The following is a 26,586-nucleotide window of genomic DNA, read 5'->3' on the forward strand; positions in this document are numbered from 1 at the left end:
GCCGCCGGCGTGCGGCGGCTGCTCCGGGGATCGCAGAGGCCTCAGGTGCCGAGCTGGGAGCTCCGGGCTCATTCCATGTGGTACTGTTCATTATAAACAGTGCTGCAGAGGGGAGCGGTGGCTCCTGGAGGGGAATCTGCTGCAGGACACTCATGCAGCACAGAGCCGAAGAGAACGGGGCTGCTGATCAGAGCTGTGATGGGATCCAGCTCCTTTCGGAAGCCGTGTGGTCAGCCGATGAAATTGCTGAGCTGTGTTACCTGCACTATAGGACCGGACTCCCTAAGCAGGGGAAGCCAGATCCGAGCAGGGAGTGGACTTCACTGGCAGCTGTTGTCAAAGTGGAGTCCACGACCCAAAGAGGGGTTCTTGCTAGTCCAGGGGCTCTGCAGGGTAAGACAGCCGTGGGGACTGGGGCAGCTGGCGGCATTGGCAGCCCTCAATGCGTTTTTGTTTAATACCTTCAAAAAAACCCAACCCCATTTGTGTCTCCACCCAAATGCTTTACTCTTTGCAAAAGCTTTCACCACTTCTGCCTAGAAGGAGATGGTTGTGGTGAAGCACTGTTCTTTTCAGGCTGTATCTGAGATGAAGAAAGTTTAGGAGGACCTGAATTACTAATGTAAACCCTTGCACAGGTGTGTTCAGCTGATACTTGAAAGAATCCTGGAAGGTCTCAGCTGGCTCTCCATCAACAGGCTGCCTTACTACGTTGCGTGTTGGTGATAGTTCCCCATTACCTTTTCCTTTGCTGACACTTCCATATTGCTTTACAAAGTATATCCCGTGCTTGCTTACAAGTTTGAGTTATCACCTGCCAGTGTTGCAGGGCGTAGCCAAGCATGTCAAGCATGTGTTGGTGCTCCTGCTATGGATCATAGACCTTTCCTGGGACTGGTGAGATGCTGTTTGCTTTCTGGAATGTGGTTTGACCTGGCTCCCTGTATCTTACCTTTGACACAATGTCCTGCCTGTTACATCAATGACTTTATGAGAGCATTGCTTCTGGTCACAGTTTGTTTAAGTAATTGTTTCCTTTTTCAGTTACAAAGGAAGTTGTTGCTATGGGAACAGGAACAAAATGTATTGGCCAAAACAAAATGAGAAAAACAGGTAAGTATGGTGTTAAGACCAGACATCCGGTGCTACCTTCTTTCTTGCTGGTGTCATAGAATCAGTGCAGATGTCCAAGGCTCAGACTTGAAGGCAGAAGTGTCAGACAGGTTTCACCACATTAAGAAGAGAGAGGTTTAGGCTGTCAGAATGGCTGCCCTGGAAATTGTTGCACTTGCTGCCTTAAAGGTGAATAAACTTTATATATATGAAAATGTGTAGTTTAGGCCCTTCATCCGCATGCCCAAAGACTTCATAACTAAAAGCAAACCAAAACACAAGCAAAATAGTTGTGCTTCTGTTGCCTCTGATAGTCTAGTTTTGTTGTGGCCTGATACAGAAGAGCCACTGCTGAGTTAGGGGAGGGATGGCACCAGGAGTGTACTAACAGACTGCTTCTCCTTTACCATGTGTTCTGCAGCTACCTAGTTTCAAGTATTTGTACAGTAGTGTGTGTAGCACAAACATGACTTCTCACAGCTACCATTTCTTACCATTTATTGTAGGATTTTGCTCTGCATGTCTGCTTCTTTAGTCAGGATGTTTGTTCCCTCCTAAGGGAGATCAAAAGCTACAGTAACTAATGCTGAAAAACGACTAAGGAGGAAAAGTGTAAATATGTAGGTACAGGGCTTTCTACCTTCTTTATGTAGATTTGCAGATCCTGTTCCTTTAGATACTGCAGCAGGCAGATACTGCTGGAAGTTTGATGGTGAGATGTGTAAATCTGGTAAATATCAGTGTTATTGACAAGAAAAGTAATTTATATTGTACATAGTGCAACAAGAGATTTCACCCAACAGCTTAACAAACACTTAAAATTTTCTGGATGCTATGCTTCATCTGAGAATATAGAGTTACCATTAAGAACAAACACTGTGAGGGTTTTGAAGGAAGCTAGTGTTTATTCAACTCAGAGGATTTCAGATGCCAGAACACTTACAATTTTGTATTTCAACAAGTTTCTGGTTTGCTGCAGAGTAAAGAGTTTTATCTTTCATTTGAGTAGGCTGTTGATCTCATTTTGTAGAAATAGGAATTGTAAATATCTTGCAGTAACCTAATACCAATGTTAAACCTTCACATGCTAACAAATCTGGACTACTGACATTGTCCAATTTTGTCTGCTTTGTTGTCTCCTTTTTAGTAATGTTGCATATTGTTCTCATTTGGTTGTTGCTTCAGGAGATGTTCTGAATGACAGTCATGCTGAAATTGTGGCCAAGAGGAGCTTCCAGAGGTGAGGCATGAAGTTTACATGCTGTTACTCAATGCCCCTTGAGGTTGGTTGTTGTGATAAAAATGTTTTGACCTATAGCAAAATAGTCGTATTTTGCAGCCTCAGGAATAAGAGTATAATGAAAGAGAATGGTATTACTTCTGTGTAGGCAACACTTTTTTTTTCCCCTTTGCAACAAGGAATTTAGCCTAATTTTTACACTTCTGGGGGATGTGAAAGCCCTTTCACAAAAGCCTGTTTCTTCGTTCTTATAGAGCCTCTGAACAAAGTAGGATCTGATTTCATATGATGTCAGTGCTGGTTTGATGAGTAGCTGTCAAGGGTAGCCTTCTTTCTCTTTTCCACATAACAGCTGTCTTGTTCACATTGGATACGCTAGTTCAAGGATCCAAGACAGGAGAATAGTAAAGCTACAGAACAGATACATGATTTGAGGAGACATTTAACTCCACTGAATCTGACCCTGTCAGGTTGCTGTTACTAAGGTTCCAATTATGTGTTTGTTTTTATGGATTATGTTGGATCCCATCTATCTTTAGAAGCAAAACTTCCTTGCTTCTCACAGACTTCACCAGGAAAGGATGGGCACTGGTGGGTGTCTCATGTTTGTTACCTTCCCATGCATCAGAAATGAAGTAAATGTTTCACAAAAACTTTCTGCCTGACAGGTATCTTCTCCATCAGATGTGGCTGGCAGCTTCCCATCAGCAGTGCAGTATCTTTATTCCAGGAACTGAAACTGGGAAATGGAAACTCAAACCAAATGTCATATTTGTTTTCTTCTCCAGTCATACCCCATGTGAGTACGCTGGAGTGAACTAATTTCATTGCTTCCACTTGTAGAATCTTTTCTGCCCGCTGCCTTTGGTCTTTTTGGTCTGGAGTGAGTGTGAGGCAGTAACTCATGTTATTAGTATGTGCCGTAAGAGATACTTGACTAGTCTTTCACAGATACATTTGGCATTTTTTCTCACTGGATGTGATTTGTGAGAATTCAGTAAATCTGGTATGTTGTTTGTTGTATAGTAGAATGCTTCACTTTCTCTTTAGATGATAACAGCTACTATTCTATTTTCCAGAAACTAACATACTTGTCAGAGGTCCCGTCATATCTCCTTATTGCTTTGCTTTAAATGTTGTTTCCTTGGATTCAAATTATAATGAAATCATTTGCAATTATCACAGATCCTTAAACAAAAAAAAAAAACAAGCAAAGAAACCCAAGACCAGCAGTCCATAAAACACAAAACCTCAGAAAAAAAAACATAACAGTCCAAAATAACCCCAACCACACTGTCATGGTTTGAGCCCAGCCAGTAAGTCAGAACCCTGCAGCTGCTTTCTCACTCCCCCACTTCTTCCCTCCTGCTCCCAGAGGGGTGGGGAGAAGAATGGAAAGAATGTAACTGCCATGGGTTGAGATAAGAACAGTCCAGTAACTAAGGTATAACACAAACCACTGTTGCTACCACCAATAATGATAATGATAAGGGGAATAACAAGAAGAGAGAATATAAAAATAAAAAAGGAAGGGGAAAATACCAATAAACACAAGTGATGCACAAACAGTTGCTTATCACCTGCCAACAGATACCCAACCTGAGCAGTGATGTGGGCCTTCTGGATAATTCCCCCCAGTTTTTGTACTGGGCATGATGTGCTGTGGTATGGAATACCCCTTGGGTTAGTTTGGGTCAGGTGTCCTGTCTCTGCTCCCTCCTGGCTTCCCATGTCCCTCCTCACTGGAGAGCATGAGACTGAAAAGTCCTTGATTGTGGTAAGCACTGCTGAGCAGCAATGAAAACACCTGTGTGTTATCAGCAGTGTTCTCAGACTCAATCCCAAACACAGCACTGCACCAGATACTAAGAAGGAGAAAAGTGACTTGTTACAACTGAACACAGAACACACAGAAGACCCCAAACAACAAAAAAAAAATCAAACCCAATCAAACCAAACGAAAACCCACCAAAACCAAGAACAAGCCACCAAAACAAAATGGGAAAAAATCAACAAACCCCCCCCTAAGAAACCAAAACCAAATTCCCACAAAACAACCAAAATTCCCACCTACAAGACAGTCCCCTTGATTTGGAGAAAACTCCAGGAACAAACTTGCCAACAAAGTTTTCAGGCTGACAAGCTTTATTGCAGCGCTGGGAGACACGGGGAATAACTCTTCCTAACGTGTGTCTCCATACTGCTAGACAAGCCATCTTTATATAGCCACTGGGCACACATACATATTCATGACCCTACATGTGGATTACATAATTTTCCAGAAAGTTCTCCGTGTGTGTACAAAAATGTGGTGCTGGTCTCTGAGGGTTGTTTGCTTCTTCCAACAATCTTCATCACTTCTGGCAGCCTCTGAAGCACACACAGTAGATGCTCATACCACCTTCATTGGTTCCTTAGCACCAGAGACATAACAATCCTCCTACTTACCAGTTACTTTAACTGTAACCCATCCTGGACACCTGCCATTCCCAGATACTCCTTATTCCTGCGTCCTCTTCTTCTAGACTGTTTTTCTTAAAACCATCTCAACTATACCGATTTCTCTTGTACAAGAATTCTCAGGATGTTCTCCAGCTGTACTCTATTTTTTTTCCTATGTATCATGCACCTCAGTAATTTTCCATTGCTACTGTTACAAAGCCATCAAACTTAACATTACTTAGAACTGATTCTAAAGGTTTATATATTCAATTTTGTAATTTTGTGCCCCGCATTGTCTCACCCTAACCAAAATCTTATGGAATGGATGCAACTTCTTGTTTTGTACAGGAAAACACTTTTGTTAAAAAACAAAACAAAACAAAAGCAAACCCCAGCATCACAAAAATGAGATCTATTAGCAAAATGTAGGAATGAGACTTCCTGGTTTATCATTTTAATGGAGGTCTCAATGTTATCACAATCCTACCAGTATATTCTTCAGCTGCTAGTCTGTTACCAGAGTGGAAAGGTCACAGTGCTCTCAAAATGAACCTCATTAGTATTTCACATAGTGAATTAGTTGCTCAGATTTTTTTGTGATTTTGATCACATTGCTGGAGTATACTATGATGTTTTTCTTTAGTAATGCAATATCAGAATCCACATCTATCTTCAATTTAATAGCAAGAATCATTTCCTGATTGCCTTTTTCTCACATACCTGTCAGGCCTGGTTTGCTTTGAACTGAGCTTCAGAATACTGTTTCAATCTTGTTTTAGTGATACAGTTTAAAATTTACATCTTTATTTGATATGTTATTATTTACTTAGTCCTTTGAGAGTTGTATTGGTTAGTTAGTTCAGACTAATTTTCCTCTGAGTCTTCAGCACTGCCTGTGGTCTGTCAGATGCCAATGACACCTTTTGCTTTATGATTTTTATTTTAAATTTTGCTTTTTTAATTATTTTTAGGTAGAATGCAAAACATGAAATTAAACATAGGTTGGATAAAATTTCAATGAAGTCTGATTCCTCTTTGTACATCAGTGTTGCTTGAAAAGTGTGTTCTCATAGTTAAAATTTTCCTGAGTGTAAATCTGTGAAAGCCAACAGCAGTCATCATAGTACTGCTGTGATGTGTTTCACTCACAAGAGGTACAACTTTGGCAAATTTTGATATTATTTCTTCTGTTCTAGGTGGAGATGCTTCTATTATTCCAATGACTGAACCATCAAACCTAAGTAGGCTAGCAACTGGAGCTGATGCGGTTGGACAGTTAGCAGAGTGTAGAAGTAACCATGATCATTTGGGTCCAGAAGATACAAGGAAATCAAAGAAAATGGCAAGTGATCATAGAGTCAAGAGAATGAAAACTGACAATGATGGTTATTTTTCCATAATCACTGAAGATGTGGCTGTTCAGCAAGGATCTGTGGAACGAGAAGTTGACACAGATCCAGAGAGCTGTGAAGATTCTGCAGAGAGGCAAACAGCTAATAAGGAGACTACTTTAGGGAGACCAAAGGTAGCAGATGTTTATAGAACTGGAGCAAAATGCGTGCCTGGAGAGCTGAGTGATTCCCGAATACCTGGGCTAGGTTATCACTCTGTGGGGTTATTACGAGTGAAGCCAGGTCGTGGGGACAGAACATGCTCAATGTCCTGCAGTGATAAACTGGCTCGCTGGAATGTATTAGGATGTCAAGGAGCTCTTCTGATGCATTTCCTGCAGTATCCATTGTATCTGTCAGCAATTATAGTGGGGAAGTGTCCCTACAGCCAAGAAGTCATGCGGAGAGCAATTATTGAAAGGTAAGTGTTCTCTGGAAATCAGATAGTGTGTATGGAGACAATGAGTTATGGAAGACAACATATCACACAAATACCAGAACTTTGTTCCAGGGTCATGTGCAGAATATGTCAATTTCTGCAAATTCACATTTTCAGAAAATGTTCCTGTGGAGCATAGAGAGAAGGTGGCTCCTGCTGTGGATCAGACTTGAAGATTCACAAAAGAATTTCCATTAGATTCTGGATCCCCTTGGTTGTCCCATCACAGAGCAGTGAGAAGCTGTTACCCACCAGAGTTTTCCTAAAAGCTTTCCAGCAGAAAAAGCAGCTGGAAGGACATGCAGGCAGTGTAGTGAAGCTGAACTTTTCAATTTATTCAGTCATCCATACTCCAGAGAGTCATTCTGAGTAGTAAGTTTCATTTTACAGAATTGCATTGATGAGCAAAAGCAGCTTTTATGTCTTGCAGCGGCATTCCTAATATTAAATTAAAAAAGCTCCCAAATCTGTCTATCATAAATGCAATCCGAAATTACTCCAAGTAAATGCATAGGTAGACTTTTGCACTGTCTTTCTGGTTGTCCTTACAGACCTTTATAACAGCCTTAAATTAACTTAGTTCTTCTGATGCTTTTGCTGATTTTAGACCCTGCTTTCAAACTAGCTTTCTAGCAGGTAAAAGAGGCAGTACATTAAACTTACTTGGAAGGGAATTCTAGTAAAACCAGTTTACTTCTTGCTGTCTTTCTGAGCTTGGATCTGAACTTGAAGTTTCCCAGGAGGTTAATATTTGGGTTATTGCATTTGCTTGTAAGTCCATCCCATGTAAAATTTCAAAATTATATTGTCAGCCATTCCCAGTAGAAGTTTTTGAAAGCTGCTGTTCTAAAATTGTGACTGTTCATTGTGTCTTCAGGTGAGCTGTGCATCCCTTAGAAACCTACTTCTAGACCTAGCGCAGGAATTGCTGTGGTGTGGTGCAGTACATTTAGGTTTAGAAAGATGAGTCTGTTTGGCAACCAGATTGAAAAGTCATGATCTCATGTCAGCACTTGTTTCTGTTCATATTCATAGAATCATAGAACAGTTAGGGTTGGAAAGGACATTAAGATCATCCAGTCCCAACCCCCCTGCCAAGGGTAGGGACACCTCACACAAAACCATGTCACCAAAGGCTCTGTCCAACCTGGCCTTGAACACTGCCAGGGATGGAGCATTCACCCCGGGCAACCCATTCCAGTGCCTCAGCACCCTTACAGTAAAGAATTTCTTCCTTAGATCCAATCTAAACTTCCCCTGTTTAAATTTGAACCCGTTACCCCTTGTCCTATCACTACAGTCCCTAATGAAGAGTCCATCCCCAGCATCCCTATAGGTCCCCTTCAGATACTGGAAGGCTGCTCTGAGGTCTTCATGCAGCCTTCTCTTCTCCAGGCTGAACAGCCCCAACTTTCTCAGCCTGTCTCCATACAGGAGGTGCTCCAGTCCCTGATCATCCTCGTGGCCTCCTCTGGACTTGTTCCAACAGTTCCATGTCCTTTTTATGTTGAGGACACCAGAACTGCACACAATGCTCCAGGTGAGGTCTCACGAGAGCAGAGCAGAGGGGCAGGATCACCTCCTTCAACCTGCTGGTCACGCTCCTTTTGATGCAGCCCAGAACACGGTTGCTTTCTGGGCTGTGAGTGAACACTGCGAGCCCATGTTCTTGCTCATGTTCATGCCCAACCTGTAGCTGTGCCTGGGATTGCTCCAACCCAGCTGAAGGACCTTACACTTGTCATGGTTCAACTTCATGAGGTTGGCATCAGCCCACCTCACAAGTGTGTCAAGGTCCCTCTGGATGGCATTCCTTCCCTCCAGTGTATCAACCGAACCACACAACTTGGTGTCATCGGCAAACTTGCTGAGGGTGAACTCAATCCCACTGTCCATGTCACCAACAAAGATGTTGAACAAGACCGGTCCCACCACTGATCCGTAAGAGACACCACTCGTTACTGGTCTCCAGCCGGACATCGAGCCATTGACCACAACTCTCTGTGTGCGACCATCCAGCCAGTTCTTTATCCACTGAGTGCTCCATCTATCAAATTCATGTCTCCCCAGTTCAGAGACAAGGATGTCATGTGGGACAGTGTTGAATGCTTTGCACAAGTCCAGGTAGATGACATCAACTGCTCTACCCCTGTCCATCAGTTCTGTAGCCCCATCATAGAAGGCCACCAAATTGGTCAGGCAGGATTTCCCCTTAGTGAATCCCTGCTGGCTGTCACCAAGCACCTTGTTGTTTTTCATGTGCCCTAGCATGCCGGCCAGGAGAATCTGCTCCCAGATTTTGCCAGGCACAGAGGTGAGACTGACTGGTCTGTAATTCCATGGTCATCTGTTTTCTCCTTGAACATGGGGGTTATATTTCACTTTTTCCAGTTGTCAGGAACTTCACCTGACTGCCATGATTTTTCTAATATGATGGACAGTGGCTTAGCAACTTCATTCGCCAGCTTCTTGAGCAAAACTTCATGCTTCTGGAACACTTCACACTTGCATGCAAGCTAGTATCTCCCCCTGGTCTGTCCCACCACTTCCATTCACGCTGATTTGAATGTGCAGTGCAAGCTCACCTTTTGTAGTTTTCATGCATTCTGAGGGATGCACTTCAGAATTCTGCTGTGAGACTGGGCCTTCAGCTTCTGTAAAGAGTAAGATTTGTGGCTTCTTAAGTCTGGCTTTGACAGACTTGTTTCTCATTCTCCTGCACTGCAGTATAAAAAAAGTTTAATTTTTGAACCTGAGCCACCATTAGGAATGATTGAAATGGCAGAGAGGAGCCAAGGAGAAGAGGTACTCTGCTGGACTTCATGTTCACCGACAATGAGGGGATCAGTGGGGATGTGAAAGGCAAAAGAGGCCCTGGTTGCAGTGACTATGAATTGGTGGAGTTCAGGACTCCAAGGGGAGGGACGGAAGGAAAAAGCAAACTCACAAGCATGGACTTCAGGAGAGCAAGCTGTTTGGAAGAGTCGTGTGGGCTGTGTCACCTAGCATGTGACAGCGTGCACTGATCAGCTGGGAAAACATTGAGTTGTCTTAGACTGGAAATGCCAAGTGTAGGTGCAGATCAGTGATGGTAAAAATCTGTCTTCCTCTTTTACCTGAACTACACCCTGTGGAGTCGTTCATTATACAGTGGAATGCTTCACTTTATTGTGAGCAGTATTCTGGTAACACAGCTTGTCACTTCAGGGAAGTTTATGTGAGGTGAGGTGCACTGCTGCCAAATGAGGAACCTCCTCTGCTGTGCGCTGGCTTTCTTGCTCCTCACAACTCTGAGTTAATGAAAACTATTCCAGCAACAAAAGGATTGGAAGTGGGTGTTTTTCTTGCTTAGGAGGTTGGTTCAGTGCAACAAAGGCATCTGCAAGTTTCAAAGGACAGTAAGTAGAACAGGGCAGAGTGAAGGGAATGGAGGACAAGAAGGAAACCCAGGAGCTGAACCTCTCCCATTAAGAGCCAGTTACTACATCAGTTCCTCTGAAAGGTTTGACTTTATTTAATAACTCCTTTTCTCCATAGCCTTGCATCCTTCTAGGATGGTTATCAAAGAGGTCATAGTATATTAATCGGTGAAACTCTATAGCTATCTCTGCAGTGGACTTTACTGGATAATGCTTCCCTCATTCTGTAATACTTGATGTCTTTCCTCGTACAATCATAATGCCATTCAGTGTGTAGCATTAGTTTAAGGTAACACAGGTAAGATTATGTATAGAACTGTAAATGTATCTTGCATCTTTATAGACTTGGATTATGAACTTCCACATTCATAAAACAGCTGTTAGTGTGATATGGTTTACTATGTCAACACTTTGATTATTGCAGTCTTTACCCTCCATATTTTATCTCCATCCATTAGGAGGGTTAACTAGTCTTTATATCTAGACCTTTTTAAAAATCAATTAGTCGCATTTTTTTAGGATGTACAAAGTCTTAACAAACTAGGTGTCTTTGTTTTTTTAGCAAATACTTTTCTGAAGGGAAACATGCTCTTAAGCCTCTTTGTCTTTCTTCCATAACTCATGCTAAATTCAGTTTTAATGTAAAAAGTAACATATTTTAGATTATGGAGGGAAATTGCACAAAATCAGCTTGTTTGGGAAGAGCAGACTTAAAATCACTTGCATTTTTCCATACCTACTTTAGGTGTCAGCACATCTCGTGTTTACCAGCTGGTTTTGTCACCCAGGAGGTTAAGCTGCTGCAGTCAAATCTTCGGTTTGAGCACAGCCGTCAGGCAATTCAGGAAGCTCAGACTAACAGCAAAACAAAGCTTGTGCCTTGCAGTGCAGGTGAGTTCACCTGGGCTCGTTGCATAACTGTGTGCAGAAGTCCAAATAGAAATTAGGTGGTTTTGCTGGTTTTCTAAAATGGAACATCATTCATTGCCAGTGCTAGAGGCAACATGTGACTTACAGCAAGAAATTAATTTCAGGTCAGAACTTAATTGTTAATAATTAATAATACTCAGCTCAGCCTCTAGTTCTCTGCAGGGAGTTTTCAAACTGAATGAACACCTGGTTGATGTAATAAAGAATTTCTAAGCTAAACAAAGAGAGGAAACAACCAGCTAAAGTAGAAGTTCTGAGGTCAATAAAACCTCCCAAAATATCAAAAGGTTGCTATTTTCAGTTAGTTTTGCATTTTCCTTGGTAATGAACAGAAGACTTGCCATGCTGAGTTATGCTTGTAACTGCTGCAGAAATCTGTGAATGTAAAAAGAATACAGAGTAGTATAGTGTGAGGGTTTAATTGATAGAGGGTTTGGACATAGCATTTTTTGTCATGGTGATGAATGAATATTCAAGTCACGCTGTGATTTAGCAACATAGTCTCTTTTGGGGAAAAAAAAATGAACAATGGAGCTGACACCGTGTGTGTATGGTTACTAGTACTAGTTAAACAGTTTGTTTAAGCTTGGACATGCTTACCTTCTGCTGTTGTATGCTTTTCTGGAACTGGAAGTTATTCTCATACAATAGACCTGATTGTAAAATAGACTGCAAAGGGTTCCTGAATGGAATTCAGATTTATTAGACTGGATTTTTTACAGATGCCAGGAAGGAAAATATTTTGATTCTGTGAGATAGGAAACAAAATCCATCATTGAAAAATGGTGCCAGTTTACTTTGCAAAAAAAGATCTGAAGCCAGCTGCTAAATCCCTGTGTATGACTTTCTTTCTCTACGGTTACTCATGTCAGTCTATTAAATAAAGATGAATCATGAATGATCATACTTTTTTACATATATAAATTATGCCATGTTGATTTTTTTTCTTGAAGAGGTGAAAATCAGAATAAATTCAGGGCTGTTACACTGAGCATTGAAATATGCTTGATAGGAACATTGCAGCTGGTATTCTTAAAAATAGAAATGTGTTCTTTCTAATATTTTGAAGTTTGTGATATAAAAAAAAGGATAGAAAACATTTTCATATTTAAGTAGATTATCTCTTTGTCAGAGGATATCAGACTCCAACCAGGTGGTTTTAGATACCCCGCGCATGTAAGGTGCAGTCTTCAATAACAGTTTTTTGTATTTAATGTTGTTTGACATTACACAGAATTTTAATTCAGCAGAGTGATACAGCATTGTACCTAAATCACAGTGCAAGTACCATTTACACTTAGAGAGCATGGCAATTGCAGCATACAGCCAAATCACGATACAAGTGCAGTTAACATAATCAGCTACCATAATATGCTTTATAATTTGGAGGTTTTGAGCATCATGAAGGAGAGAAACTGAAAATTGTCTTTAGAGGTAATGTATGTGCAGCTGTTTTGCCTGTTAGGAGCACAGGAAAATGGGAGAACTTAGGGAACAAAAAATGTCTCCCCCCTTTTTTCCCTCCCCCCAGGAAGGATGGGGAGGAGAATCGAAAGAATGTAATTCCCACAGGTTGAGATAAGAACTGTCCAGTAACTCAGGTGTACCACAAAACTGCTACTGCTACCACCAGTAATACTAATGATAAGGGAAATAACAAAGGAAGAGAATACAGCCATTCACCACCCGCCAACAGATACCCAGCCCAACTGGAGCAGCAATCTAGCCCTTCCATGTAACTGCCTCCACTTTATGTGCTGTGGTATGGAATACCACAGTTTGGGTCAGGTGTCCTGTCTCTGCTTCCTTCTGGCAGATCATGAGACTCAGAAAGTCCTTGGTCAGAGTAAATATTACTTAGCAACAACTAAAACCATCGGTGTTATCAGTGTTGTTCCCAGGCTGAAAGTCAAAAATCAGCACTGCACCAGCTACTAAGAAGGAGAAAAATGACTGCTACTGCTGAACCCAGGACAGCAGTAGAAGTTAAAAACTGTTTTCAGGATATAGCAGGACAGATTAGATATACAGTTTTGTTTCTGTTAACATGCCACTGATGCTTTGCTACTTATTTATGAATCTATGAGGCATGGTATGCGGAGTTTCAGCATTAAGAAGTTTACAGTCTTAAGACGGTAATAAGGTAACCAGAATGGTAAAGGATAAGGTTGTTGGCACGTGCTATGTCTTTGAACAGATTATTTTTATTTGACTACTAGATAATAATAATTTTTAAGTAAAGTCAACAGATATTTGATTTATGTCAGATATCAAAGTCAGAACTGTTTGGAGTATACAACATGTAATAAAATAATAGCACGCAGTAAATAAGGAAGATGTAGACTGTGGTGCAAGTAATCTGAATTATTTTGGGAAGCAGCATGGTATCACATGAACACATGGAATGATAGGAACTGTTAAGTTCTGCTTTTGTGATGAGAGCATATCCCTTGTTCATAATTCTTTCTTCTACAGCTATCAGTTGGAGTGCAGTCCCTGAGCAGCCTCTGGATGTCACCTCAGATGGCTTCCGGCAGGGAACAACAAAGAAGATGATTGGGAGCCATCAGAGCAGGTATGAGAATGTTATGGTGTTTGAGCACAGAGATCTATTTTGTTAGCTCACACACACATCTGTCAGCTCATGTGGTGCATGGCGTATTGTCAGAATAGAGGAAATATTGGGAGTGAGGAAAAAGAGGGAAGGTAGGGAGCTGTGGAAGGGGAATGGTTGCTGTGTAAGGGAGAGAAGGGGAGTTGGAATGGCAAAAGTTGATGAGGGTTAACAAATTTATCCTATTTCTCTGTTTTCACTGTTGATTAAAATTAGCATTGTAGGTAATGGTGGTGGTGGATTATGATAAATTTTTGTTAAAATATAGATTATCTTTGAAATTAGCAGAATTTTTGCTCCGTATCTCTTGAGTTGGGGACTGTGAAGCAAATGTGTGTTCTGCAGGTCCTTTTTGTAGATTTCTTATTCTGTAAGAGTCAGGCCAGCTGACCTGGATGTATAATTGTTACAACTGGTGTTTTGTAATGTGGCTTTCTGCTTTAAAGTTATAAAATGTTATTAAATGCTTGTAGCATCTTCCTAACACAAAACATGGCACTTTCCAATAGTCTCCTTGACACTGTGCTCTTTAACAAACATCATAATCCATGTTTAAAGAAATGGTTACACATTTTTCTTGTGGTTAGGAGGAATTACTTGTAAACACCTGCAGACAAATCTCTCTACACCTTTCTTGGTTTAGGTGAGATGACTAAAATTAGCTCTGGTCTGTGGAAGTTCAGCTTGATGGTTGTGGTCATGTTTTGATTGTTGGCTGCTTATACAATGGTTTATCAATGGCCATGATGTTCTTTTTTTCCTGGGCTTTCTGGAAGAAAGATGGTAATCCTGACACTAGTGAATAAGTAGATCTTGGACAATTCTAGTGGATAATTCATTCACATGCCTGAGAGTTGCATGTTCTGAGCTTCTCATTGACTGAAGTTTATCCTGGTGTATCCTAGTGTTTCCAGTTTTCCCTGAAAGAAGAGGACTAGTAACTTTGTGATCTGTGGTCTGTGACATTGGTTTGTGGGGTATTGTTAGCACAGGTGATCTGTGTGACTTAGTGTGTCTTTTGAGACAGGCTTTATGGGCACAGTGGAATATTAGTTTTCATTAGGTGGTATGTAATGTATCCCAGAAGATGTGTGAAAGATCAGACAAACCAAGTAACCTCTTCTCAGTAGGCTTAAATCTGTTATGTAGCATTTGTGGATCCTCAGCTCAAACTCTAGAGCCATCTGCTAGGTGCCACTGTGCTGTAGGAACTTAGTTATTGTTGAGAGCTCCTCCTCTCTTTTACCTGTGCCCAAAATTTACAAAAACATTCAGAAATTATTAGAGAGGGCCTACAAGACTGTGTGACTTCAAAGGCCTTGTTTCCTTAGGAAATCAGGATTAAAAACAATGTCTGTCAAGGAATACGTAAAATCTTTGCACTTGTGTGATAAATGGTCACAAAAGGAACTTCTATCATGAAAATAAGGAATTTATATCCTTATTGGCAGTGTGTTTAATAATAAACAGGACTTTATTTCCCTCAAGGGATCTCATGGTGATTCATGGGTGGGTGTTGTTTGGAGTTTCCCCCTTAGTATGCTAGATAACGCTAAATATCAAGGAAGGTAAAGCTGACTGACTAAAAGGAATTTGTAGGTAGATGTCTGGTGTGTGCTTTTGTTAATACTTATTTAACTAAAACACCAGAAACTATAATATGAACCACTGACAGATTAGCATGAAGATGAAATTTTAGAACATCTTTGCATGCCAATTTTGGGGTTCTTAACATACTACCAAAATAGAAAGCTTTTTGACTGGTGTTTTTTTTCAGTGTTTCTGGAGAATCAGTTTGCACTTTTTGGAGAGCTCTGTCATTGTAAAGACAAGTGTATAAAGAGAATTTACTTAAATAGAGAAAATAGCTGGGGCTCTCAAAAAAATGAACCACGCTTTATAAACAGTTCTTCTGGTTGCATTCTCTTTGGGGAAAGTGAGGGGCTTAAAACTGACTGAGATGCATATGGTATCTTCAAACTTTGACTCACTTTGTTTTTTTTATGAGCCTTGTAATATTTAACTGCTTTGCAGCTGTTGTTGTGTGTGTCCTTGTCACTACTGTGAGAAGGACAGCATTGTTCCAACTATTTCTGCTGATTCTTCTATTTGTTCTGAATAAGTCTGCCAGTTTGAACAAGCCTCTCAAGTCTCCTGTGGTTGTTTGATCTGGGACTAGTCCTTCTGGCTCAACCTTGCTGTAGTTGTGAGCTGATGACGGTGCACTCTCACACAGATAACCATGTGGGGATATTAAAATGTTCTCTGCAAACTGATAGGAGTTCTGGCTGGCACCATGGTGGCAACAGAGCTCTTTGTCAATACAACATTTAAAACAAAGTGAAAAGGCAGGTGAGCAGCTTGGATGGGGTAGGAAAAGTTAAATTGTTGAGAACTTTCTACATTCTTTGAGAAGTGAAAATGTTTTTAATCAAAAACATTCAGCTGGGGTTTAATACTGTGAGCTGTAAGAGGAAGTACAGTTCTGAATCCTTTTTCCATCAGAATTCCTGATTTTTTTATTTTTTCTTTCCATCAGATCCAAGATCTGTAAAGTGGAACTCTTCCATACATTCCAAAAGCTGGTGATGAGTATTCCGCCTGAGGATCTGCCAGACACTCTCCGGTAAAGACAGTTTTGTTAGATTTAGAAAAGTGATTTCAAACTTAATGAAACTCAATAATTATGTGATAATACCAGAATCCGCTTATGAATCTCACTTTTGATAAGTTCATTGTTAAAATTTGGTCTTTGAAAATTATAGCATGTACTTGGTGGGTTAGAAAGACTTTTTGGTCTTTTTAATCACCTCCATGGAGAAATAGGTATCACATCTGATGTATTAATGACTGCAGAAATTGCAGGTGGGTTGTTTGGAGTTAAGGTAAGAATTTGGGGCAGCTGATCTGTTCTGAAGGCTTACTTCTTTTGAGAAGGGTAAACTCTGTTCCTGATCAGTGGGTCATTGCACTAGATCTGGTGTCTGTAACTGATGGACACTTCTGTAAGCCTCTTCAACTTGCTGTCTTTACAGAAAAATCTACATTTTGTTTGTTTGTCTTCTGAGTCAAAGTGGTTTCGTCTGAAACAGAGTTTGAGGGGAAAAAAAGTTTTGCTGTTTTGGTTTTGGGTTTTTTTTAGAAAAGAGTAGGCTAAAATCTTTCTTTCATCTATGTGTAGGATGGATTGAGAGCTAGTAAGGTGAGAAGTTGTAGGACTCTTTCTGCAATGCATATATTATGAAGACTTTCTGGAAAGAGAGAAAGTTGCCTGAGGAAGCTATACTTGGAGGTTTCTTTTACATTATTAGAAACAAATTTGGTTTATCAGACTGGAGTTTCTTGTGGTAGTCACCGGGTCTGGCATCGCATTATGTGCATTACACATCTGGTGGTATTCCAGCCAGAACAGCTACCATGGAGCAGGGCTTAGTTTTACATATACAAAAAACTCTCATTTTGGCTTAGAGATTTTGAGAGATGCAGAAGGTTCCAAATCCATTACCTTGGAAGGGTTAGTTTGTTTTAGAGTTATTTGCAGGTATGATTTCACCAGGGATGTGATTATGCTAGCTGTTAAGCTAATTTAGCTGCTGGTAGCTGCTGAGGGTGGTGGTCCCACAGCAGTCTCTGCTGCTGATGGCTGTAGATTCCTCTTTTCTCCCTTGTATCACCTGCACTTCTTCAGCCTCAGGGTGAGCCAGTTCAACTAGCTTATATGGCAGAAAACAGTTTGCTTGTCTTCTGCGTTTTCTGTTGGACTGATGAGCTGAATTGGCTCATGTAAGGCTAAAACACATAATAAATCCTGTGCAAAGGAAGTAAGAGGTATGTGTAGCTGGAAGAAAGGGAGATGGGCTGTTTCTGCCTTTCATGGTGCCAACATATTAGATGAGGTGAACCTAAAATAAGTGTGTCCTGGATTTGTATTATTAGATCTTGCATGCTATTGAGTTTCTTGCAGTTACCTTTTGTGTCTGTAGAAGTTTCAGGACTATTTTAAAGTTCTGATGTCAGCATGAGCCGCGCCACTGCTGAAACACTTTCAACTGATTCTATAAATAGAATACACTCTTCTTCAGGTTTAAATATGAAATTGTTAACCTCTTTTCAGTGGGAGTTTATCTCACTTGTTCAGCCATCAAAACATCCTCTGAGTGTGAGCAGAGTGTGAGCTGTGCTTTGTTGGGTAGGTGACTTATTGTGCAGATCATGTGCTGCTTACATAAAGTCACTTCCCCTCAGGGCTTTTCTAGATTCCAGTGGGTTTGTAATTTCCTTTGACTTTTTTGTCCTTTACCATTTTTCTGCTTGGTTTTCTCCTGACAAAATCCAGCTGATGTGCAGATGTGGCTGCACAAACTCGATTTGTACAGTAGAGGTGCTAGCTCACCAGTCAGCTTGTCCAGTTGCTTTCCTGTTGGAAGTCTTTGTTTTTCCTACTCTTCACTTAGAAAGCAAAATAAAAAAAAAAAAAAAGGTATTGCTGTTTTCTCCTTCTTTTCTTTCATTTTCTACAAAATATTCTGATGTGTTTTCTTCCTTTACTGTGAGAGTGACAGAGCACTGGAACAGGTTGCCCAGGGGGGTTGTGGAGTCTCCTACACTGGAGATATTCAAGGCCCACCTGGACAAGTTCCTGTGTGATGTACTCTAGGTTACCCTGCTCTTGCAGGGGGGTTGGACTAGATGATCTTTCGAGGTCCCTTCCAACCCTTGGGATTCTGTGATTCTTCCTTTCCTCTTTGTAGTATGAGCTTGAGTGGACCTCAGATAAAAAATCCCACACTCTCAAGTTGTTTCCCCTAAACTCCTGTGTATTTAAGTTACCCAGCTCCGTATCTTCTTCCTGTTCAAATGCATCTTATCTCCTCCCACAGATGTTTGTCTCTGGTGCGATGCTGTCACCTAGTTTCCTTTTTCCACTTTGTCCCTAAGTTCCTGCTTTGCTTCTTCTAGTCCACTTTTTGGTCTCTTGACACCCATCCTTTCTGCTCCATCCAGGGAATCTCATTGTGTTGTCCTTTAAAATTTTCTGAACAGTTTGTCTTCGTACATTCAGACAAAAGCCATTCTTTACTCTACTTAATGCTTCCTTCATGTAAGGTTGTCCACTGTCAGACCTAGGATACTGGGGCAGTTAAAGCTTTACATGGAACTAGTATACTGCTTCTGATGTTCTTATGTTTTCTTCTTTATGGTGTCTAAATCTGCTTCTCTGGCTTCTTGTGCCTTCCTCTCTCTTTTATTCACTTCTCTCCAGAGGATCGATGCACTCACTGTTACATTGGAAAAGGGAGAAGGCCTACTGGGGCAGAGCTTTGCTGGCTCTCCAAGATGCTAAACATTACACTGAGCAGTTGTTTTGGTCAGGATTTAGTTTATTTGCTTTCAACTGAGGCAGTGAAGGAGGTTGTGTTTAGCTGGCATTAGCTACTTCTTCACAAAGAGCCAGATATTGCTGTGTTGTGCTGTTACGCTTTCTTCCTTTCTGATAACTTCTATGACCTCTGGCTTCTGAACCTTATATTTTCATTCATGTCTCTAGCTAGACTATCTAAACTTACTTGTTCTTTTATAACCTCCACTTGCCATACTCCATTCTCTCCTGTTGTCTCCCTCTCATGTCGTTTCATGTTCTTGTTTTGAAATTACTGGTACATGAATCCATCATTCCCCACCACGTTTTTCATTCTCACTGTCAAAGATGACATGTTGCGTGGCAGTGTTGTGCCATTGCTAATCTGAATTGTTATGTAGAAACATCCACAGTTTATTGTTATTTGCAGATCTCTTAGTGGTTATATGGTGAAGGAGGGGGTTTACATTTTTGGTTGTTTTCCCTGCTGGTGGAAAAGCTTCATGCTTTGTGCATCACCTGAGTGATGTGAAAGTGAAAGACTTTTGTCACACAGTGGTGTCCACCATACAGAGTCACCAGGCCTTTCAGTTTGTGCAAGGTGTGGCTGGCTCTGTAGCCCTTTGTCTGAATGTAAGGGAGGGTTTGTATAAACCTGCCTCAAGTTTCTTGTTGGGCTTATTACATGGATCACTGATTCTCTTTTCCCTTAAACTGTAGCCAGGAGCCCTCACAATTAGGATTGTGCTTTATTCTTTGTTCCCATTCTGTCTGCAGTAGGAACAATTCCAGTTCCAGTGACACCTGATTGGAGGGTGTGGGCTGTCGTACAGAGCAGCGCAAGGACTTTCAGATGGCTTTAAGATACATTATGGAACCTTTGCCTGAGGTTCATGTTTAAGGTCTTTTTGCCAGTGTTTATTTGTGAAAAACAAAAGGATGTCACCAGGTGACTGCTAAATATTTCCCGATGGAATGAGGGAGAATGATGGTAAGGAAGTGTCAGCCTAATGAAAGTAACTGTCATGGGAAAGGTGCAGTTTCAGTGTTACTGATGTTCTCCAGTTAAAGCCAAACCAGAACAACCACCATATCTGGCAAGAATTCTGTTGCAATTTTCTAGTACCTTTTCCATTTTCTGTTTAAAACTGGTACATGAAACAGTTTCTGTGGTGGTCCCACCACTGCGTGGAGGCCTGTGGAGCAGTTAGGTCCTTTCTATACTGCACATCACAGATGTTTGTTTAGGTCTTTGCCAGATTGAAGAGTCTTTTAGTAAGTAGTATATTCTGCCCATAAAGATTCTTCATAAAGATCTCAAGACTTGGTCTTTACTTTTCTAATTACTCTGTTGAGCTTCTACATCTTTCTCTGTGGGATTCATTCTTTCCACGTCTCAGTTGACACTGGAAAAAGCCACACAGTTATTTTTCCTATTTTTCAATAATACATTAAAAATCTGTTCTCCCTAAACTTAGGCACAGCAATAGTGACAATCTTCCAGATACTGCAGAACGTTATCTTACTGTTAGAGTTTGTTATATTTGAGCAGACCTCACTCACAGAAGAAGTCAGTGAGCTAACTCAGCATCTTGCCTGCAATGACTGCATTCTGTCTGTAGCTCTGAAGAATACACTAACAGAATCAGGCCCTATTTGTTTTCCTGACCCCTGTCATTGTGGATTCACATCAGATTTCTACATACTGGAGCTTGGTGAGCTTTTGCCCTCTTAGATGCAATTCATTAATTTTTGTACAAAAGTAATGTTTGATGCCTTGTGCTTACATCAGTATTTTTCATGTGCAGGTTGACTGGAATCTCAAAAGTATATTTTAGTTTAATGTAAATGTTTGAATATGTGGTTAAAGAGGTAGAGTTTGTTGCTGAGAAGAAAGTACTGCTGAGTGCATTGCTTTTCTTTGCAGGTTGCCTTGCTGGTGAGCCCATTTTTGCTCAGCTTTCCAAGTAGCTGAGCACATGAATGTTTTCAAGCAATAATGGTGATCTGAGTAAGACTTTTCCAAGAGTACAATACCTTTCAGAACGAAATCTGTGTGGCACATCTCATGTCTGTGGCACACAGCCATCAAAATCACTGTGTCTCTCTTACATAGTAGTGTAGGGGCAAGATTAAAACAGTAAAGAGAAACATTAAAGGAATGTAGTCAGGCAGACCTGAGTAGGCACTAGACCATACAGTTGTACTGCAGTTTGCCTCTGGCAGCAAACTAGCACTTCTGATGTTACAGGTTCTTTATTCCTGATGCTCAGACCCTCAGTGGCCCAACCACAGCTGAGGTACAAATCATGGGAGGGATTTAGGCAGATGTAAAGTGCCTTGAATTTGAAAGCATTTTTCCCATTTATAGATTGAAAATTTCTTAGGAGCTTAATGGAGAATTTGAGCATGAATTAAATAAATGTTTGATTTTGGCAGCTCTTTGAGGAAGCTGTTTAAAATGCAGCTTTCTCTTGCATCCAGTGTTAAATCCTATAGTGATGTTGTCTGCTTGGAGAATGAGAGCCCAAGAGGCTGCACTCACATGTGCTCTTGTAACTACTACAGTGGGGTGAAAATACCGAGCTGTTCCTTGCTGTCTATCTTGCTTTTGTGCTGTGTTGTCCTCTACTGTCTCCTGTAACAGTTTCCAAACAAAGGTCTATTGGAATGATCTAGGTTAGAAGAATCTCTCATGTGTTTTAATTGTATCACACTGCCAGATATGAGTTCAAGAGCCATTGATCTGCCAGCAGATTCAGGAAAACCAGCAACATTTAGCAAGGATGAAATGCAGAACAGCTGGGCATTGGAGTATTTCTCTTGGCTTAGTGGCAGGTGGAATCAGATCTGTGTGGATCTGTATCTACATATATACATCCACAGCAAATGCAAGCAAAACAGCTGTTTCACCTTGAACAAGATTGAGCAGGTAAAAAGATCTGTGTTGTAGAATTCTTTTTTGATCTTTGACCATCTTTAATGTGACCTCATAAGTACAAGTAGCTGTGTTTTGAAGATATAAGCAGCATCTAATATTAGCTATTCTGTGGTACAGAACAAATACAAGTCATTAGATGATGTTGTAGTGAAGAAGGGCAGGGTCACGATCTTAAACAAATATATCAGATGTTATTTTAGTGTAAGAAGCATGCTAGCGTAAAACAGTTTCTTCTCAAATAAGGGTTTGGTCATTATCTGTGAGTGTAAGCATTAAGCATGCATACTGCTCCCCAGGGTATGGTTTTGAGATGGAGCAGAAGGTGCAGGTGGTTTGTACCATGTCTGAGGTACACATTAGGAGTACCTGGGAGAGGAACAGTTTGCCTATGCTAAGGATTTGGAGGTGGTTGTGGCGAATTGACCTTGGCCTTTCTTGGACCTGTGTTGCTGTGCTGAGGTTTAGGGAGTAGGTGCTACATGAGGAAGGGGAGCAGAGCACCAAAACTGCTGAGTCTCTTTTACTTTAGAGGGAAAATAAAAACATATTTTCTCCTTTATCTCACTCTTCTCCATTATTTTGTGTTGGAAAAGAAACCTTCCTTCCAGCCAGCAATCCTCTTTGTTCTTCAAGCAGAACAAGACTGCTTGTTCTGCATTATCTGTAGCCACCTTTTCAGCTCTGCTGTGACGTTTCTTTGCTATCATGGAAGTTTTCTATCACCTATGGTCACACAAACAATGACACTTCTGTTGCTGGAGAGTGTGTGAAGCATGGAGAGGAACTGGTTTGCTTCCTTTTGTAAGACTGCTGACAGTGTCTAGATAGATGAATTAGCTTCAGGGTCTGGCTTCTCCAGGTCTTGTCTAGAAACACAAGAGAATTTCACTTAGTAGCATGAAAGAGCTCAAATGTCATCATCATGTGCTTGGGTGTTTGGGTTTTGTTTTGTTTTTTAATTGTGTAGCATTACATCCAATAGGATAATAGAAATGTTTTTGGTGTTGTGTATTTCCTGTCAGGATGAAGACTCTGGAAACCTACTGGGACTACAAGGAAGCTGCAGTAAATTATCAAGAAGCCTGGAAAGTGCTGCGTGGCCAAGCCCTGATGGGTTGGGTCAAGAATACCAAGGAATACCTGTGCTTCACATGAGAAATATATCCTCTAGTTTGTCCCTGCCTATGGCAGGGTTGGAACTGGATGATCTGAAGGTCCTTTCCAACCCTAACTATTCTGTGATTCTATGTGCTATAAGGGATCAGTGAAAAGAAAAGCAATTTAGAGAAGTCTTTATTTTGGTTGAGTTGAAGCCCCTTTTTATTGAAATATAGAAAAGAATGATTGCAGACTTGAAGTTCTGAGCTGCATGAAACAATTATGCCTCAAAAGAAAGGAAGAAGTGACGTACTACCCTGTTACCTGAGGATATGAACCATCAACCATAGTCCATTGCAATGGAAGTAATGTCAACTGAAACTAAAGCAGCGCTGTGGCCATCACTTGTAAATCTTTACTGATGCTTTTTCCGCCCCTCTATTCATAATGTTATGGTTGGTTTTGTGTTGCTGGGACAACCCTGATGTGTAGTAAGTAATGTTTATATAACTCTTGGCTCTCCTTGTCTGGCTCCTGGAAGAATTTTCCATGTCCCCCAACCCCATTGCTTCTAACTGGAAATATGTTAAAGGGTCTTTTTTTTCCTGGAATTCCTTCATGTAAGCTTCTAGTTACTAAATGCAGCCAAAGCAGAAGTAAAGAGGTGCTGGGGAGAAGCAGTGTGAAATAACACCACTTGTGATCCATCTCATGTGTCTGTTTTAACTTCAGGACTTCACCAGATACCTGTTCAACTGCGTTGCCTCTGTGGGCAGGAAGGAAACCTCCTCATTCAAACCTGTCAGTCCTGTGTAATTCCTGGCAAACATTTACCTGCTCTGCAGTGTTTCAAGCACTGTCCAACTGCTGTCTCCCTGTAATACGTGGTTAATTAAAAGCAGGGATGTCTTAACCATTTATGTCACTGTTTCCTGGCAGCTGTTCATTAATTGCCTGGCAGAGGTGGAGATACTTTGGGGAGACTGAAGTGGTCTCTGACAGTCTTTGCCTTTATGCCTTATTACCGAGTAATGTCTGCATGGCAGTCAGTAAGCACTGGGGGCTGGGGGAGGCAGCAGGGAATCCTCTGTAAGCTTTTTGTCCCAAGTACTGCATTCTGTGAGCAAGTTCAGGACTATGGAGCTACTCCATAGTAGCTCATGCTACTGAGCATACTCCCCTTTTTTTCTGCTGTAAATTGTGCCTCATAAAACATTTGGACAAGGCAATGGCAGGATGGAAGAAGTGGATAATTTAGAAACTAAGAATTTTTTAGTGACTTGAGTTTTCTGGTTTTTGGTCTCTTACTATAGTTTTGGATTTGAAAAATGGGCACAGCAGTTCTGCAAACAGCCTGTACAGTCAACCTGCTGAGCTGCATGTGGAGCTGTTCAGTAGCTATCGCATTACAGTCTGAGAACTGATTACAGCAAATCCTTTTACTTCACACTTGGATTGACTTGTCAAATAAGAATAGTGCTCTTACTTGTCGAAGAACTAACAAAAGCGAATGCTGTATGAGCCTGTCCTCTCAAATCCAGCAGAAAGACCAGTTGTATTGGTGAAGGGGGGAGTCATTGCGTGTGTCTTTAGAAGACAGGGGATTATGGATAATGGTGACTGGCATTAGTCACCAGAGGATGAAAAATGGCCAGATGCTACCACAGATTTGCTACAGGATGAACTACATTGCAGGGGCAGAGGCCTGTACTGTACCTAAGAGATAATTGGTACATTTCCAGACTCCTGAAATTTGCCTTTGTCCTTCCCTGAAATCTCACAGAAACTGTAACTTACCGTACCTAGTTTCCCTTTCTTAATCAAGAAGGTCTGTAGGGAACCTGCTAACCAGAGTGGAATGTTCCCATTTCCCATCCAGCTGCAGTATTAAAATGGGTTACATAAGGCGAGCTCTGTCTTGGCATCCAGCTGGTTTCAGATGAGCAGTTACATGATGTAAATGCTTTTAACTCTTCTGTAGAATTCGATCCTGGCTGATGGGAAAGATTGTTCCTGGATTTTCCTGTGTGTTTGTAAAATACCTGTGGCCTGTAGACTGCTGCTTTCCACTGGTTGTCAGGTTTATAGGTGCTGATCAGTAATACTGACCTCACTTTTGGATTTAGTTGAGGACGTATTTTAGCCTAGTGTGAGTCAATGAATATGCAGAGAGAGGAGGTAAAACAAAGCAGCATTTAAGGATGGAGGGCTGAGCCTGTCGGATCCATAGGGAGAACATTGGAATGCAGAGACCCTGTCACAGAGGAACACAGTTGCAGGTAAGTGTAAGCAGAGGAAACCAAGTGCCCACAGTTGATGGTTAGTGAGGACAACCAAACGGTTGCTAAGGGGAGCAGCAGAGCATATGAGGGCACCAAGATTCCCAAGGCATGTGTAAAATGAGCGTATTTGTATGACTGGGTAGGTTCCTGATTTTCCCAAACTAGTATGGGGGCCAGTGCTCCATGTTTTTCAGAAGAAAGAAGCTAACACTTGAGTGGGATGTCTTCAACAGCTTCACCGTTGGAGGCACCATTGTTTTCAGTTGCAGTAACAAGGCAGGGCCACCTGCTTACCTTTAAGGAAGTCAAAAACAGAGCATGGAAATATGTGGTTTTGTCCAAAAGTAGAAGTAAACAGCCTGTTTTAGCTGGAGGCTGCAGCTCATGATGTAACCTGCTAACATCCAGTACCTCTGCAAAAGCAAGGTTTAGTCTTCGCAGGGTGCTTCCACTGCTCACCTTAGGCAGGCTGGAAGCACCTACTGATCTCTGTACATTCAGAATAAACTGAAGACTATTCAAATTACTCTCTTTCTTGGTAGAAAAACAAGCCATGAACCCAAAACCCAAGGTAGCTTTTCCCTAGGACTTAAATCAGCTTTGCCACAAGCCCACAAACACTGGAGGAAAGAACGAGCTAAAGCTGTGCTGCTGCTGCTTCCTCTTGCTTGTTACAAACTATTAACTGGTTATGAAACCAGACCTGGAGAAAATGCCTGAGGCATCAGCATGGAAATGAACTGAGAATTAGTTCTGGAAAGCTGTTGTTGGTAGGGAGGAAAGAAAGTCACTGGAGTAAAACTGGGAGCCGTAATTGAGGGGCTAAAACCAGAAGTTCTTTCTCTCAAAGCAGAAACATCCCAAGCGTCTGATAGTGTCATTATGAGAAGGCTGCAACAGGTTTACAGGTTGATGATAGGTTTTTGAGAAAAGACCATCTGAATTCATCTGGGAGTGGTTTGGTTGTATTGGAGATGACATTTTACATTAGCTTGAAGATAGGTGATGTGGAAGTGTGGCTGCAGGAATTGTGAGGTACTTGTTTTCTGTTCAGTGTATAGATTGAGATGCCTTTCCAGGCCTGCAGTGTTAGCAGGAAGTGAGGATCACATGGGACCCAAACCTTTTCATGATCTTACAGGCGTGACTATGCTATCTAAATGCATGCATTTCATCTCTGCATTTCAGGTGAAACCTCTTAATGTTTTATTGCCATTTTAAGTGCATTAGTAGATTAAAGTTAAGTTACTGCTTAGCTCAAGTATCCTTGCATTCTCTGGAATGACTCATGTACCTGGTCTCCTAAATCTAATCATTA

The 26,586-nt window shown here is 41.2% G+C and overlaps 1 protein-coding gene across 1 annotated transcript; it reads left to right on the forward strand.

Annotated features, from left to right (window-relative positions):
* The first annotated feature begins 110 nt into the window (after positions 1 to 110).
* ADAT1 (adenosine deaminase tRNA specific 1) lies at positions 111 to 23,043 on the forward strand. Its single transcript, XM_005143298.3, has 9 exons — positions 111 to 393; positions 1,045 to 1,113; positions 2,299 to 2,353; positions 3,022 to 3,152; positions 5,992 to 6,607; positions 10,790 to 10,935; positions 13,450 to 13,549; positions 16,128 to 16,214; positions 22,911 to 23,043. Exons 1-9 carry the CDS (start codon positions 153 to 155, stop codon positions 23,041 to 23,043), a joined length of 1,578 nt encoding a protein of 525 aa, XP_005143355.2. The 5' UTR covers positions 111 to 152.
* Positions 23,044 to 26,586: the final 3,543 nt, after the last annotated feature.

This window comes from Melopsittacus undulatus, chromosome Z (genome assembly GCF_012275295.1).
Source record: "Melopsittacus undulatus isolate bMelUnd1 chromosome Z, bMelUnd1.mat.Z, whole genome shotgun sequence".
Classification (NCBI taxonomy): domain Eukaryota; kingdom Metazoa; phylum Chordata; class Aves; order Psittaciformes; family Psittaculidae; genus Melopsittacus; species Melopsittacus undulatus.